This window comes from Apis mellifera, linkage group LG6 (assembly GCF_003254395.2).
Source record: "Apis mellifera strain DH4 linkage group LG6, Amel_HAv3.1, whole genome shotgun sequence".
NCBI classification, from domain to species: Eukaryota; Metazoa; Arthropoda; class Insecta; order Hymenoptera; family Apidae; genus Apis; species Apis mellifera.
The window spans coordinates 11,784,620-11,801,684 of record NC_037643.1 but is presented as its reverse complement, the minus strand read 5'-3'; the positions used below and the strand labels follow the sequence as shown (position 1 = coordinate 11,801,684).

The 17,065-nt window shown below is 33.5% G+C and overlaps 1 protein-coding gene and 1 long non-coding RNA gene across 12 annotated transcripts in view; one reads left to right on the top strand and one right to left on the bottom strand.

Annotated features, from left to right (window-relative positions):
* Positions 1–17,065, bottom strand: part of LOC411157 (fat-like cadherin-related tumor suppressor homolog) — a 511,957-nt gene that overhangs the window by 57,372 nt on the left and 437,520 nt on the right. For all 11 annotated transcript variants that reach the window (XR_003304828.1, XM_026441203.1, XM_026441195.1 and 8 more), the window contains 2 exons: positions 13,294–13,400; positions 10,973–11,177 (listed from right to left, as the gene is read on the bottom strand). Coding sequence is in view for 10 of the 11 variants with exons in the window: in XM_026441203.1 (XP_026296988.1) it covers positions 10,973–11,177; positions 13,294–13,400 (312 nt within the window). In the remaining variant the exon portion in view is untranslated. The remainder of the gene's footprint in view (positions 1–10,972; positions 11,178–13,293; positions 13,401–17,065) is intronic.
* LOC102653904 overlaps positions 14,022–17,065 on the top strand; it is a 192,349-nt gene continuing 189,305 nt past the window's right edge. Inside the window, exon 1 of the long non-coding RNA XR_001703297.2 lies at positions 14,022–14,738. This is a non-coding gene — a long non-coding RNA (uncharacterized LOC102653904). The remainder of the gene's footprint in view (positions 14,739–17,065) is intronic.

Below are 17,065 nucleotides of genomic sequence, written 5' to 3'. Positions count from 1 at the left end.
CGCAATGTCACTTTATCCCGTCTGATTCGAGTCACAAAGCAGGCAAATCGAAGGGGGGGAAAATTTACAAGGATCGACGCGAACGTTGCTCGTCAACGTTGCAACGTCATTGTTCGACGTCAACCTGTTCGACGTGCGCTCCTTCAATCCGAATGATTCAGGAGAGTCACGGTAATAAAAGCCGACGTTCTGTCGGCCGCTTGCTTTTCCCCTTTTCTGCCGCGAAAGCTACGAAATGAGAAAAAGGAGCGACGGTTTCGAGGGGGGTTGGGTCGAATTGACGCGGGTCTAAAAGGATGATGTAAAAAATTTACGAGCACGATGCGATGTCAAAGCTAAGATATGTAAACGACAAAGTGGCTGCCTTGCTGGATGGAATCTTTTTCGATTCTCTCGACTTTCTTTTTCTTTTCTTTTTTTTTTTTTTTAATCGTAATCGATATCGTTTGTACCGTGTTTGTGATGTGGAGTCGTTGGATAGGATTCAGAGGAATTGTTCGAACAATTGAGAAAATTTGTTAAATTGGAAATAGATGTGATTGGTATTTTTTTTTTTATATTGGAAATGTTGTAAGATTTGATCATTTCGTTAGAATTTAAATTTGTCTCGAAGCGGATATGTATATTTTGTGATTATTAACCCCTAATTGAAGCCTTGAATTGTTGGATGCGTTTTTAGGAGAGAAAAAAATCTTGAATAGTAAAATTTGATGATCGAAAGATCGAGAATTGGTATTTCTTTTCTTTCTTTCTTTCCATCTCATTTCTTAGAAATTAAAATTGTTTTTGTAGAAATAGATATTTTGCGACTATCCCGTATTTTTATTTTCACGATGACATTATAAAAAGATATATATATGTATATAATGCACCGTGTGTATTTTATTATAAATTGCGGATGATTACGCAAATTCATATATTTACGTACACAACACAAATAGAATTTAAATGGATAATTTTACTTGGGATATATTTTGTATATTTCTGCATATTTTATAATCGCTGTTTCTATATCTTTTGTATATATATATATATATATATATATATATATATATACATATATATTTAAATTTTCCATAAATTTTGCACAAGTACATCTGCATAATATAATTATAATTAAAGTTTCCAAAGAAATGAATTTTTTATGAAATGTACTGTTAAAAAAGAATGTATGCATTTTTCAATAAGAAAGACCTTAGCGTGAAATTAAAATAAAATTTCTCTTCGTATTATTCTCAATTTTATAAGCAATTTATTAATAGGAAAGGAAGATTTTCTGTTTGATACGCAAATTCGAACAATAACGAACAGCTTACCGAAAACAAGTTATAATCCTCTTTCAACCTCCACATACATATATATATACATATATACAACACATACCCTCTAGATTTTGCGAAAGGAAGGAGCGGCCACGAAAAATGGGAGGTCGTCGCACAACGAGAAATAAAACCGAGAAGATGAAATGAGAGAAAAATAAAACAAAAAAAAAAAAAAAAGGGGAGAAAAAAACTTGACAAACACATAACAGTGAAATGGAGAGAGAAAGGTTCGCGACGCGGAACGCATTTAAATAATTGCTTTTGATTTTCATTCCTCCCTCCTCCTCATCAAGTTGACGACATCCGATTCATTCGACCGAACGAGCGTTATTCTCGCGCATGGACGAACACATACACATACTCTTTCTCCCTGGAAAATCCCATATTATCCGGAATCAAAACTATTCGCGATATTACCGACAGTGGGTAAGGAACGCATATATTTCTCGCCCCTCCCCGAGGACGATCTCCTCGCGCCGACGATTCATCCTCGGGATCTCGAAGCCCGTCGGGAGCTCGCATTATGACGACGCTGCTAGGTGAAAAATGCGTGGAACCGACGATTTTCTCCTTCACGAGGAGAAAATTCTTCCATCCGACGCGGATCGCGTCGTCGCCGAGCACGATTCCCGCCGCAAGAAACCTCTTTCTTGCCGCGGTGACTCGGATTTTTGCGCGCATTTGCCTCGTGGCGTGAAAATATTTGCTCTGCCAACGAATAGCGTTGCGTGTATAAGTTACGTGTGAGTATAGGTGAAGGGAAAGGGATTTTTCACGGGCGAGTCGAGCGCTAGTGGAAAACTAGGGGAATTTTTGGTGAAATTTGAAACGCGGGGATATTTCCAAATATCGATTGAATTACTTCTATCAAATTGATTCAGAAAAAATTTGTAAGGTTCATACACGCTTGATTATGCTGTTTAAATCGTAATTTCATTATCTCTATTCAAATAAGTTAAAAGTTTCAATATTATATAGTATCCGACCGACGTATCTAACAACATTTAATTTTATTCGAATAAATCGTAACATTAATTTCTTGTTCAATTTTTTTTTATATGTTATTTAAACATACAAATCAAACTTGTCGTTCTCATCGAGCGCAAAGAAGTTGGCTATGGGCACGAGCAGCAGTGCAATCAGGAGTCGCCATTAACGGCCGCGTATGAAGAATCCAAACTACTGCTATCTATAGACCAGTGTGTTTTGAATTGCAAATGCCTCTCGCGGTCTTAAAATTCGCCTCTGTTTTTCGGCTGCCTCTGGTTATTGACCTTATTCCCCCGGATCGAATAAACTCGAATATACTCGCGAATATACTCGATTCCCGCGACGTACAACTTCTATATTGAGTTTCCACGTGAACAGGTGTTAAACGAAGGAGCGGGATAAAAATAAAAGAATGAAATTGTAAAGGCGAATGAACTGCGGGTCTAAAAGAATTTCGTATTGGATATGTGTGACGAGAGAAAAAAAAAAAAAGGGAGATGAAATACACGCGTGTTCCAAGTTCCAAATTCAAGGAACAAAAGTACGGAAAATTTTGAGTGTCGGAAATATTGCATGTAAATTTATTCAGATTGCGCGATAGATTTTCGAGTATTGTGGATAAAGAATATATCTTCGACGCAACGAAGAGAAGTCAAGAAAAATGACTTGAAGATGGCGATATAATTTTAACAATTTTAATAATTTTAAAAAAAATATATTCTTCGCATGGCAACAGCATATGCAAGTAAATATAATTTTAGGAAATGAGAAAATTTGAAAATTGTTCAAAATAAGAAAAATCTATCAGTAAGTTCGTTCGATAAAGCATTTTCTGAACTTTGAAAAATCGTAAATAATAATGTTGCTATTTAAAAAAAATAAAAAACAATAGCTTTGAGTCGGTTTTTATTTCGAACTTGTTTATACGGATCGAAAATTGCCGAAGGAACGAACCGGAGAAGGGTTTTGTTACGTGCGCGTAATTGCGTTAACGAAGAGAGAGTTATGTGGCGCTATATGCGTGCGATTCTCGACCCTATTTCCGAGTTGGTTGTTTCGAATGTTTTATGACCGCAATCACGATGTGTAATTTATAACGTGATAACGAAGCGATTTATGCAGAAATAACATTTTGTTGAAAAATTGATCTGTATTTTAATTTATAAAACAATTTCTTAAAGATAATACCGCACATGTTTATTTCACTATGTCCAATCAGTTATAACAAACCTTACCATAAATTTAATTATTGTTCAATATATATATAGATTTACATAATAATATTAATTTGAAACGAAATAAAAATTCAGAGAAACTTTTCCATTTCGTATTAAAAAAGTGATTCATGAAATTATAAATTTCTAATTATATCTTATGTAATATCATTCAATAATATTCCATACACTCATTAACGATCGGATAATTCTTTGTGACGTGTAACACACGCTATTCCTCAAACTGGAAACCATCGCCACGGATCAACTTTCCCTTCTCTCATCGATAATTCATGCGATCAAGAATTCATCTTGCATTTTCCGATTCCCATAAAACTCGTCGATCGTATCGGTTCCTGAATTACCGATTATGCTATACACACGCGTGCATGCGAATCTTCCTAATCGCGGCGATCAATTTCGCGTCCTCCGAGACGGAGAAAGTACTTACACGTGCAAACATACGTCCGTATTATCTTGGAAAATAGCCAGGGATTCAGTCAGACAGCGATCACATATCCGTTTCACTACGCACGATCCTTAGCAGTTACCGATGATCATCTCTACGGGATTTATTTCGAATCTCCTCGGCTCGTTTCTAAATCTGCGTATTTACCGACCGAGCAAAATTACACGCGTGAATTCGTGAGCATTTCGATAAGTGTTTCCGACATGCGATTGTTGATCATTCTCACGAAGCAATTGATCGTTTCACTTTCGATCATTTTCAAATTGCATATTCTGCATACGAGATAAATTGATGAAAGAAAAATATTGAAAAAAAAAAAATATTTTAATAAATTTATGATTTTATGCTTTGTTTGATAATATGTATTTTTTATATTCTTATTCCATGTATTTTTTTCGTGTAGATATTTATGAAAATCTTACAATAACTGATACTTAATTATTATTATTTTCAAAGAAGATAGTTGGGTAAATTCAATTACAATCTCAATTATACATTGTTTGTTATAAAATATTGGTTATCTTAGAAGCATTCAAAAAATTATTAAAACGAGGCAACATTGATTACGCATTATTTACGTAAATATTTAAAATATTAAAAAATCACGCGCATATTGATATTCAATGATTGAAATATATACTTTTATTTCAATTCCAATTATATCATTTCATTCATATAATTTTAATTCGCAAAAATATCCTGCAGTCTAATAACATCTCATTTAGTACAATAATCCAAAATATCATCCCATCATCGTTATCGCTATTAAAAGAGTTAAGAGATGCACACAAATCCCAATGATCTACTTTTCTCTTCCCCTCCCTTCCTCCCTCCCTCCTTATTCCATCAAGATCGAAGCGTCAGAGAATTCCATTAATTCGTCACTCGGCAACCCGTACAACTGTCAATCCCGGCCAAGATCGAAATTCATTTCCGATGATCCCGCGGATATATCCCGGGTTAAACCGCGGAAGCCCAAAAGCGCTTAGCTTTCAGCCCTATACCCATTCGATCCAACATGTTCGACGCATCGAATTCCCCGGTCGAGACTTGGAAATCGGTTTATGGTATACGTGGATGGTTCCATTCCGTATCCACGCAACGTTTTACGCCACTCCCGAGTATTTACCCCAGATTATTACGCTTTGTCACAGACGATCCAACGGATGAACAACAGCTTAGAGGAAAAGAACCGACTCGAGCGCGAGATCGTATTTCACTTAACCTCTTTTGTTTACGTTCCGCTGTGTGTACGTACGCTCTGCCTTTGGTGCTCGTAGTGCGTATACTTTTGAAGAGAAGTTATTAATACTTTTATTGTAAACATACGTCGAAAGTATCGTAACGATTGTAAAATGATAAAATGTATAATTAGAGATTATAATATTTGTATAAGATGAATATATATTATTGTTATTAATGAATATAGATCATTACTGTGAAAAGTAACTATGAATATTCAGTTTTTAATTTCTTACAGATACAGAATAAAAATTTTGTGGCTATTTTCTTTTCATCGTCGAAGATTTTTTGCCTTCCATTCGTTTCTTTTCGTTTAAAAAATAAATATCTTTTTGCGATCTGTGTATCTTTGCTATAAAATCACTCGGTTCATCGTTCTCGCTTTTGTTTTACGTTGAATCTCGTTTCGGTTGACCGAATGGCTTGGAAATAAATCGCCGCCTCGTGATTTACGAAGTTTCTTGTACTTTCTCTCTATATCCCGTGCCTCGATGCACGTACCAACGATTCCAAGAGGTTGTTCCTTGACTGGGATTAAAGTAGAGTACGAGAAGAGTTGAGCGCGTTTTTTTGCTACGTGGATAACTCAATGCGTGAGGCGATCTCTCGAGTTATACGATCCTTATTTACGAGAAATCGTGGCGAGATTGAAACGATGATGAAGATGTCGAGAAATGATCGTTGGAGATCTAGTTTAGTTTTTTTTTTTCTTTTAATTCATATCTCGATTTCTTTGATTTTTCGCATATTCATATCAACTACTTGTTTGGCCTGATTTTTTTTATGAAATTTTTAAAGAATTAAACATTCCATCCATCTCTCCCTAATATTACTTTCTCTTCGAGAAGCTCAGTGGAATTTTTTCAATAAAAAGAAACATGGAACTTATTTTTTTCTAATAACAAATTAAACACAACATATTACATTAAAAAATCAATATATGATGAAAGAAATAAAAAATCTATTTGACTTTCTCCTTATTTATTCGAATAAATCTTATTTATTTAATCATTAAAAATCTTCTATCCAAAAAAAAAAGAAAATATAAATCAAAAATCAAGAAATCTTTTTCTAGATTTTTTTCTGGATCGTTCCTTATTTATTTGAACAAATTTCATAAAAACAAAATCACGAGCAAACCATATTTAATCATTAAAAATCTTCTATATGAAAAAGTAAATCAAAAACCAAAATATATATATATATATATAAAAGAAGAATGGATACCTAAAAAAAAAAAGTACACCAAGAAACCAAGAAATCTTTTTCTGGATTTTTTTTCTAGATCGCTCCTTATTTATTTGAACAAACTAAAAACAAAATCACGAGCAAACCATATTTAATCATTAAAAATCTTCTATATGAAAAAATAAATCAAAAACCAAAATATATATATATATATATATATATATATATATATATATATATATATAAAAGAAGAATGGATACCTAAAAAAAAAAAGTAAACCAAGAAACCAAGAAATCTTTTTCTGGATTTTTTTTCTGGATCGTTCCTTATTTATTTGAACAAACTAAAAACAAAATCATGAGCAAACCATATTTAATCATTAAAAATCTTCTACATGAAAAAATAAATCAAAAACCAAAATATATATATATATATATAAGAATGGATACCTATATCATACTCTCGAGTGAACAAACACACGACAAAAAAAAAAGTAAACCAAGAAACCAAGAAATCTTCTCCTGGACTCGGATCGTTCCACAACGAACGTAGACACTCGACGAGATACTCTCTCATTGACCGGCATTTCCGCTCCCACGAGCATCGAAATCTTTGATCGCGGTTTTTCGTTTCCAGTTTTCCATCGCCGCGCACACATTTTTCTTCCCTTATCGGTGGGTGGTGGAGGGAGGAGGAAAATAGAGGAAATTTCTCCTCGCAATTTCTCGACTCTCGATCAAACCTCCCCTCCCCCTTCCCCTCCCTTCCCGAGATGGAGAAGTTCTTCTGCCAAAGAACGGAAAGACCGATGAATACGAATCAGCGGGGCGGCCGACTTTTTAATTACAAGCCGTCTTCTACCGGTGTAAGCAATTTTCCGCGCCGCCTCCCATCGATCTTCGAGACGGCTGAGGCGGGAGGAGGAGGAGGAGGGGGAAGGAGGAGCGGCATAAATGACCGCTTACGAAACTTCTCGGGCAAAGTAAGAAGAGTAAGCGCGCAACATGGATGAATGGACGATGTGTAATTCCGATTGCGGAGAGAGTTTTTCGTTCCGTGCACGCCTGTTTTGCAATCAGGCGATGAGAGATCCCCGCGTGCGGAGGAAATTGGGATGGGAGCGAAATGATTCGCTGATTTTTCATTTTTTGGCGGAACTTGTTTTTTTTAACGCTTTTGTATTTTTTTTTTTCTATCATATTTTGCTATTATATATTGAATTGTTTCTTTTCTTTTTTTTTTTTTGAATTTATGACGCAAATCTGTTAATATATTATTAGTGTATTTCATTTCAATAATTAGCGCGATGGAAAGTGTAAAAAGAAATATAAATGAATAAATGGTAAAGTGAGTAAATTGTTTAATTATTTTTTGTAAAGTGTTACATATACGCGATATAACTATGGATGTTGTTGAGATGTAATTTATATTTTAAGAAGAATTGATGATTTTGTATAAAAATTAGATTCGAATTAAGTTTAATTTTTTCATTCGCGGAGGAAATTGGGATGGGAGCGAAATGATTCGCTGATTTTTCATTTTTTGGCGGAATTCGTTTTTTTTAACGCTTTTGTATTTTTTTTTTTCTATCATATTTTGCTATTATATATTGAATTGTTTCTTTTCTTTTTTTTTTTTTGAATTTATGACGCAAATCTGTTAATATATTATTAGTGTATTTCATTTCAATAATTAGCACGATGGAAAGTGTAAAAGGAAATATAAATGAATAAGTGGTAAAATGAGTAAATTGTTTAATTATTTTTTGTAAAGTGTTACATATACGCGATATAACTATGGATGTTGTTAAGGTTGTTAATTTATATTTTAAGAAGAATTGATGATTTTGTATAAAAATTAGATTCGAATTAAGTTTAATTTTTTCATTCGTATTCAACACGCTTTTATTTTATTCCAATTTTTCCCCCATGATCCGTATTCCTACGCGACGATGTTCGTAATTACCAATTATGAAACGTTACATGATAATTGGAAAATTAATTGGATGTACGATCACGATCAGAATATCTTCGATGTTGTCATTTATAATTAACGATTGGAATGGGAATAATTAACCGTCAAACAATTACATAATTACGTAAATAAAAATCGATACGCTCGAATCTATCTCTCCTCTCTATATATTTGTTTAATATATCGAGCTTTAAGAAAAATATACTAATCATATGTATATTTACGATTTATAACCTGAATTTTAACTTGCAATCTTTATCAAAATAATTGAAAGTTCATTCGATATATTAATTGGATCATAACAAAGTTCTTCTCGACCAATAATATTTTTATTTTATTTTATATTCAACGTAAAATTTACTACTAAGAAAGAAAGTCTAACACGATTGAACACTTCATTTATATGATTATAATTAGAAATATACGTTGTATTTATTAATTCATCGAGTATCGCTTATCAAGCTTGTAAAACTGTTTCTAGATTAATAATATTCAGACACATCATTGCGTATTTTATTTTATATAGAAAATGAATTTAATAGATTTCTCTTGTATGAATTCCCTTCCAATTAATCCGAACGATAAATCATGGATTCTTTCCCAACAGGTTCATACAAATGTAATTCTTCAACATTCCATAAAACGTGTGTGTGTGTACACGATTCCACAACCCACAAACTTCCTATCCCCCTCCCCCTCTCCTTCCTTTTAATTAAACAGCATAAATATGATAACAGATGGGATAAAGCAAACTCGTACACGGTTGAATTATCAATGCCCGAACGCGCCATTTTTAACGCTTTAACGTAACCGAGAGAAGGGCCCCTCCTCCCAACAACATCCCAATAAACAAGATTTATTCGGCTGGACGGAGATATTTCCATATCTCTTAACGGTGAATTAGAAGGAAGATTCGACTTAACGAAGACGGCAATAACCGTCTTCGGGGCCACTTGTAGCCCCGGCTCCCAAATTAAAAGTCCAATTTCACCCCTGCTCCCCTCGACTCTCATTTGAAAGTCTGATTTAATCGGCCCGCCAAGATTATTCACCAAGGGTCGCGGATCGAATTTGTATCGCAAATTGTCCCGCATTAAAATTGATTCTCGCTCGTCTCTCGCCGTACGCGTGCCTATTTACGCGCAATATCCCCTCCCTCTCCCTCTCTCTCTTCCTTCCTCATCGTCCAATTCCCCTCTCTCCTTTTCTCGCGCCTCTAATATAACCGTGTCGCGATAATCGGATTTCTTTCCATCTCTCTCTTTCTCGATAACGAGTTCCTGATTTTTCATCGTTTCGTAATTTCGCGGGCTGACGCGAGACTTCCGCCAGGGGATGAATAAATGAATGTGACGGGAAATTCGATCCGGTGAATTTGTATATTGTTATAACGCGAGAGAAACAATTGATTCCTCTCCATTTTCTGGCTCTGTTTCAGACTGGTTTTTATTAATTATCGAGGAAATTGATTGATTGATTGATTGATTGATTGGAGAAGAGAGAGAATAAGAAAATATGGCTTTTGGAACGAGGGTTTAAATTTATATAAAATTTTCATTTCTTTGATTTTAAGAAAATTTTTATTATATCTATGAGAATGTATGGGTTAATGAGATGTGCAAACGATTTCTCCATTTAATAATATAATTTAATAATTTCACTTTCGCTTCTGCACGGATAATTGTTTTTGCGAGATAAATAATTTTATATACACGTGTAAATTTATTTCTATTTATTTAAATTTAAATACTTTTCTCTTTTCGATTTTGAAAGAAAATTTTATCTATATGTTGTAATAATAATTGCACAAGTTTTAAGCAATTTTGATTGAACTACTAATAGTTCAAAGAAGGAGTCTATGTTAATACAACATTTTTGCAGATAGGATTTTGCTAGATCATGATAAAGATCAAAAGAAGATATATATTAATATTTACAGTTCAATGTGGCCTGATGTCAATTCACTCATTCAACTAATTCCTATCTTCTTAATTTATTCCAAGAAATTGTTAAAAGGCTTAATCTCTGTGACAGAACTTCATTATTAATTAGACTGAGGGCAAAACTATCATCCATTATGCTTAATATGATTGAAGTCAAAGGTTTATTAGAATTTCTTTTCAAAATAGAAATTATTGAACTTTTGAAAATAATTCCATTAATATCTATATCATTTTTTTTTATTTTGTCTGCAGAATTATTTATTCTATATACTTATCTCTACTGAGAATATGCTCAATCTTCAATTCAATCCATCATTAATCCAACACAATTATTTTTCAATTTTAAATTCCTTCAATTCCAACAATTCCATCCTTCGATTATCTTTGACAATGCTCCCCGCATCTTAAACGAAATCCACTTTCTCAATTGGAATTTAAGGAAGCCCGTACTCTTACTCGAAAACTTATTTTCGAATCGTCGCCATTAAAAACCTTGTTCATGGAGGGTGGCCAAATTGATCTCGTTACAATCGGAGACCGTGTAGCCAATCTATTTCGATTCCACGGCTCCGAGATATTGGCTCTCTTTCTCTCTCTCTCTCTCCTCAAAGTGACCATGTGGAACTTACCCGTGGTGGAATTGATGAGAAAATAACCCTCCGGATTGCCGCTCGTGATGGAGAAGGTGAATCGTTGAGGCGAGACGTCGCGATCGAACGCCCGTATCTGGAGAACGCTCACGCCTGCCGGCGAGTTCTCGAGGACCGATGGATAATAGACCGGAACCTCGGTCAATGGTGTGTTGTCGTTCTTGTCGAGCACCTCCACGTACACCTGCACGGAAACCGGCTGTCGATTATTTACGAGACGTGGATATCGTACCCGCGATTGCTTCTTTGCCAAATAATGCAAAAAAAATTTGGCGTTTGGCCGTGCAATTTGTACGTCTATAGAATCTTTTGTACAGGGAGATGATTCTCTGGTAAGTGGAATCGAAACCAGTGCTGCCATCTAACTATTGTAACTATATATATATATATATATATATAGATGGTGTATAGGTGGATAACCTAGTTTTTATTATTTCGTTTCGTCTCGTTTATAATTTGTGAAATTAATGAAGAAATTGCTGTTCTGTCATTGTCGATTGATCGATAAAGATAACTGTATTTGTAAGATCAATAAATATGGGTGTATCGTTGTAATTATTTAACAAGACGGCAGTACTGTTTTTTGAATTCATTTTGATAAGAGAGATATTTAATGTACAATGTAGAACTTTGAAATTTGAGCATACATTTAAAGAAAAAATGGATAAATTTCTTAGGAACTTTTCGTCGATAAATTCTCGTGAAATTATTTCAAGAGTGTCTAGTTGTTTTCTGATATGAAATTTTATCACGATGTAGGTTTTTATTGAGAACGTAGTCTACTAAGTTAACAAGCGAATAAAAATAAATTTTATTTAACGAAAAAGTCATAAATATTGAAATTGATTTTAACGTGAAATCAAGCGGAAAGAGCAGGAATATTTGAAGCTTGAATTATAGTAATTAGTACATATCACATCCTGCGTATTTAATTTTCTAGAATTGCTACAAGCAATTGGAAGTGAATATCATTGAATACTATTTTTGCATAGTTTGTTAATAATCCCATTTCGTATAACGCATCATTAATAACGTATCATTAATAAATTCTCATTTCCTTATCTCGATAATTTTCTACATGATCATTGATATAGAATAAAAAGGTGCAATATCGATTATAGAATTTTAACGTACACGATGAAATTTTAATTCGTTCATGCTTAAATTACTCGGTGAAACTTTCATCGGGCCATGTAAATATAAGAGTGTTATAAATTAACCGTTTCTTTTCCTGATTACTGGAAAGCCTTTTCCCAATACTGTTAGATATATATTGGCAACATAGTGGCAAGAGATAAGTGATACAAAAAATTTTCCTAGGACTAACATAGTGGTCGATAGAGAAAATTGGTTTCTCAATTCACCATCGATTCCGTTAAGAGCTTATATAAATAGGAAGTGCAAAATAAGTGGTTGATATTTTTCCAATATAATGACAAAACTTTGACAGGGAGTGTTTATGACCCAATATACACCATACAACAGTAATTTTCTAACTGAAGTGTAGTTTTCCTACTGTATCGTGAAATTTTAAAACTACTATCAAAGTGTATAAATAACAAACTTGTGAAATTTATTATTAACTTACATTAAATGATTATATTAAAACTCATGAGTAATTTTTTAATAATAATAATAGAATGATTTGATATTTCATGAAAGTAATATTCTGTTCAATATTTCTGTTCAAAGTTCTACTTCTACATCTGATATAATATTTCAAAAATATAAAAAATTTGAATAAATATTATTATTTCCTCTGAAAGTTGCTGAATTTCTGTTATAAAGAAATATATTTATTAATAGAATAATAATTAATATTTTGTATGTCTTTATTTTAACAGCATCAATTTTCTGTTATTCCATTCTTAATAATATAGAAAGCTAAATTTTTTCACTCTATTTTTTCTCATGTAACATTAAATTGCTCCTTTAATTGCATTCTATTCAAACAATCCAAGAAACTAACAAGTCCAACTAAACTCATAAACATTGCAAACGTACACAATGACAATAACATCTGAAGAATCATTTTTCAGTTAAAAGAGTGTTTACTTTTATATAAGAGTTTTTTAAAAATGCTAACTTTCATTATCATAACACAGACAATGCACAGAATACGACACTTTTACACCGAAAAATATTATTTGAAATATAGTTCGCTAATTGCAACTGGTATATATTTACCATTCTTTTGTATTTTTATTGTTCGCAATGTTTTAATAAAAGTTACGAAACGCATAATATTTTTCTGAATAATGTAATATATTATACATATAATTTATTTTCTTAATACAAACCTGTAAACTGGAGCTCAAAGGAACTACACCGTGATCCTGCGCGTATACCGTTAACCAGTATCCTCTCTTCGATTCCACGTCGAGCACAGCCTTTGTCTTGATGTTACCTGAAATAAAAAAACATTTTCATTAGAATACAAAATAATGAACATATTAAAAAAGTAAAGAAAAGCAGATGACACAAATCTTAAGATAGAATTGATTACGATGCAAAAGTTTGATAAGATTATTATATTCCATTTTTTGTATTTATGAAATATTATATTTGGATTGTAGAAATTAATTTCGAATTCTACAAAAGATTTTGCAATTTAAATAAAATTTCCTTTAAATAAATCGAATAGAGAAACGAATTATATATCTAATTTCATTTGATAGAAAACTATCACATAATTTCGATCAAAATATAACCTAACCTAATTTACTGTATTTTTATCTCTCTCAATCATTCGAAAAAAGTTGAAAAATCAACTTGATCTTTGATCACCAATCAAAATAAAACTAAATTACCTCCAATCACGGGGAAACGTGGTTTCCATACCAAAATATTTAAAAATCGCCACGTTATCGCGAAACATTTTCATCTTTTCGATATTTCCGTGGGACATGAGGTGAATAGAAACATGTTCAACGACAGTAATAAGAAGGGAAAAGGAAAAAAAGGAGGCGAAAGAAGAGAGAATAAGAAAAATACAGGTTACGAAAGATAAGGAAAGATTCGGTATTACCTTGCAAGATAGTCAGGCAACAAGGAGCCGATATGAAATGACGTGCACGTACATGGCGGCTTGCCAGCGACTAGCACCCGCGCGGCTAGAGCAAAAATTGGACCGCATTCCTTGTGTTAACACATCCTGCACACGGTGTTCCGCGATGTTCTTCGATCGTTTTTGTGAGATTCCATTGCCTTACGGGTTTTTACACCATCCAATGAACACTCGTTTGGTTTATTACGGTATTAACGTAAAAGATAACATATCCGATACTTGGCGAGCAACGATCAGGAACGAATAAGCGCGAAGGTAGCCGAAAGATGGCGGAGAGAGACGGTAGAGAAGGGGATTTCGATTAATTAGCAATCCAAGATGTTGCATTACGAGAGCAGATGTAGATGGTAATCAAGATTATCCCTGATTTGTTTTGTCGGTAAATTGCGCCTTTGGATTTCGCGACCAGCATCTTCATTAATCCTGATCTTTCGAATGTTTCGATTCAATCTTATTCGTTGCGCGTACTGTGCACGTAATATGAGTGTATCGATATCGAACTCGTAATTTCGCGATACATCGATTAATTATCGTAGGCAAATTCAGTTCAGTGGGATGTGTTGCGTTGTTCGTGTTCGTGTTGCGTTTCATCTAGAATTGTGATTTTACGTTGGATTTTTCTTGTGCAGAAGAAAGAAAATAGAAAATAGAAAATAGAAAAAGGACGAGTGACTTGAGGTAATGATATTTAATTTATTATCTGGTTTAGGAAATATTTAGGAAAGAGAAAATTTCAATAGTCGAGAATAGAACTATTTGCACACAACGTATTCTACAATATTCAAACCATTGTCACAATATTTCGAACAGCGATTGATTCAAAACAAAACAAAAACTCATCATATCAAATTTCAAGAATTTAAATTGCGATTAGTCATGTAAATATACCTTGCACGATCGCGTAACCAAGTAACACGCATTATATATTTTCGTTGCTCGTTCAATCGTGGCAAGTTCAGAATGTAGACTAAACGTACATGCTGTACGTTTAATGGCGGACCAATGGGAAAGGAAAGAATAAATTAAATTCGCTATCCGTGAACGCAATTTGTACAAGGAGGAAGGGTGGCAAATACCAAGCTAAGCAATATTCGCTTTTCACGCCTTAGTTTTTCATTTAAATAACATTACAAATTTAATTTCTTTTGGCATTGGGAGGGAGGAAAGGAGGAATGTTGCCTTCTGTCGTAAGAAAAGCAACAGAAAGAGAGAGTAAATGAACAAGACAGAGAACGGAAAAAGTTGAAAACGAAATTGATTTCGTTTCGATTGTACATTATAATTATAATTATAATTATAATTATTTGAATTTAATTTTGAACAATACGCTACTTTTCCTAATAATCGTCGATTTGATAATATTAATCCTTAATCGATATGATGAATTTTTGAAAAGAAGAGTAGAATTTATAATTTAATATATCTAAAGAAAATTCGGAAAAAGGAAAGTTCGATCTGATCGACAATCGAGTCAAATAACTTTGAAATTTCAAAAAATATTTCGAAAAATCTTCAAAATTTACCAAGTTTCCCATTTCTATCCGTATCTGAATACATTTTACAAAACTTTCGACATGCTTTAAGAAAATTGGAAGGAAAGATAAGGTCGGAAAGATTTTTTTTATAGAATACAATTTTCTTGTATGTAGAATATATATCTCGAAGCAAAGTCAGAATCTCAATTCCCATTTCCAAATCTTCCAAATCCAAGGGAGATTTTTAGCTCTCGCGATAACAGAACGGAATTCTTCTCCCTATTTTCGCTCGACTCTTCTCGATTATTGGATCAAATAATAAAGCGAATTATTCGAGTTATTCGAGTTATTCTGATACGGTTGTCGGTCACGATCATTAGAATCATCGTTCCACGGATCGAAAATGGGTGGAAATGGGTCGGGCAACTCGGCAACTTGGAAATTACGTGCACTCGTCTCGATTCGAGTTTCAAACTCGATCTAACATTGATTATTCGAAAGTTGCGAATTTGCGGCGATTTGGTACGCGCCGATTTATTCGCTGGATGCCGCGGAATGCATCGGGACGAAGTTGACATTTGCAATTACAGGAACGTCGATAGGGTTGTTGCAAAATTAATTTACGGGTTAAAACGCGGGTGCCCAACCTCCGCTGCCAACATTCGCGATTATTATGCGCGATAAAACACGCGATAAACTCATTTTCCATTGATTCGATTCGATTCGAGATTTATTCTTTATTTACCACTTTAACCGAGCGTAGTAATCTCGTTTTATTCGCGGACGGATATTTTAGATTATATTTTTAATATTTACATATACTATATCGAAATGCGAGAATTTTTCCACTATCCAAACTTGAAATATCGTGTTGCATTAATGCGAAATAGAGATATCGTATGTGCGTGTAATCGCATGAAATGCGAAACATGGATATCCTATTAGAAATCCTAATGGATTTATAGAAGTTGGTAACTGGATTAATTAACATAGAAAGTAAAACGATCAACTATGTAAAATTTTAACGGTGTGATTTAATTTTATAGATATCAAATTTTACATTTTTTTTTTTCACGTTTCTCAAATACAATTAATCATTGCGAATTTTTACGCAAAAATAAAATTCGTACGACTAAATGAAGATTAAATAAAAATTTGTCTCATTCCTCATACGTATCATATACTTCATCGTTTTTGCATATCGCAATATAAATTTTTGTACATTCTAATTTTGCATAATGTGCATAAATATTCTCATAGTTTACGTTTATTTGAAATTCATCCACCTGTTATCACGAATCGTTAAGCAGGAATTATCAAGCCGGCTTAATACAGATAATCGTTGTCAATAACGACATAGGAAAAAAGGATTTGTGGCCGATTTGCCGAGGAGTTTAATCGATTGAACCACTCATTGGCCGGCAAATGACAGATAGGAGAGTTCGAATCTCGACCAGCAATTCGATTTGCCAGCAATAAACAATAAATCACTTCGAATCAGACGAATTAACCTCTTCGAGTTCCCATTCC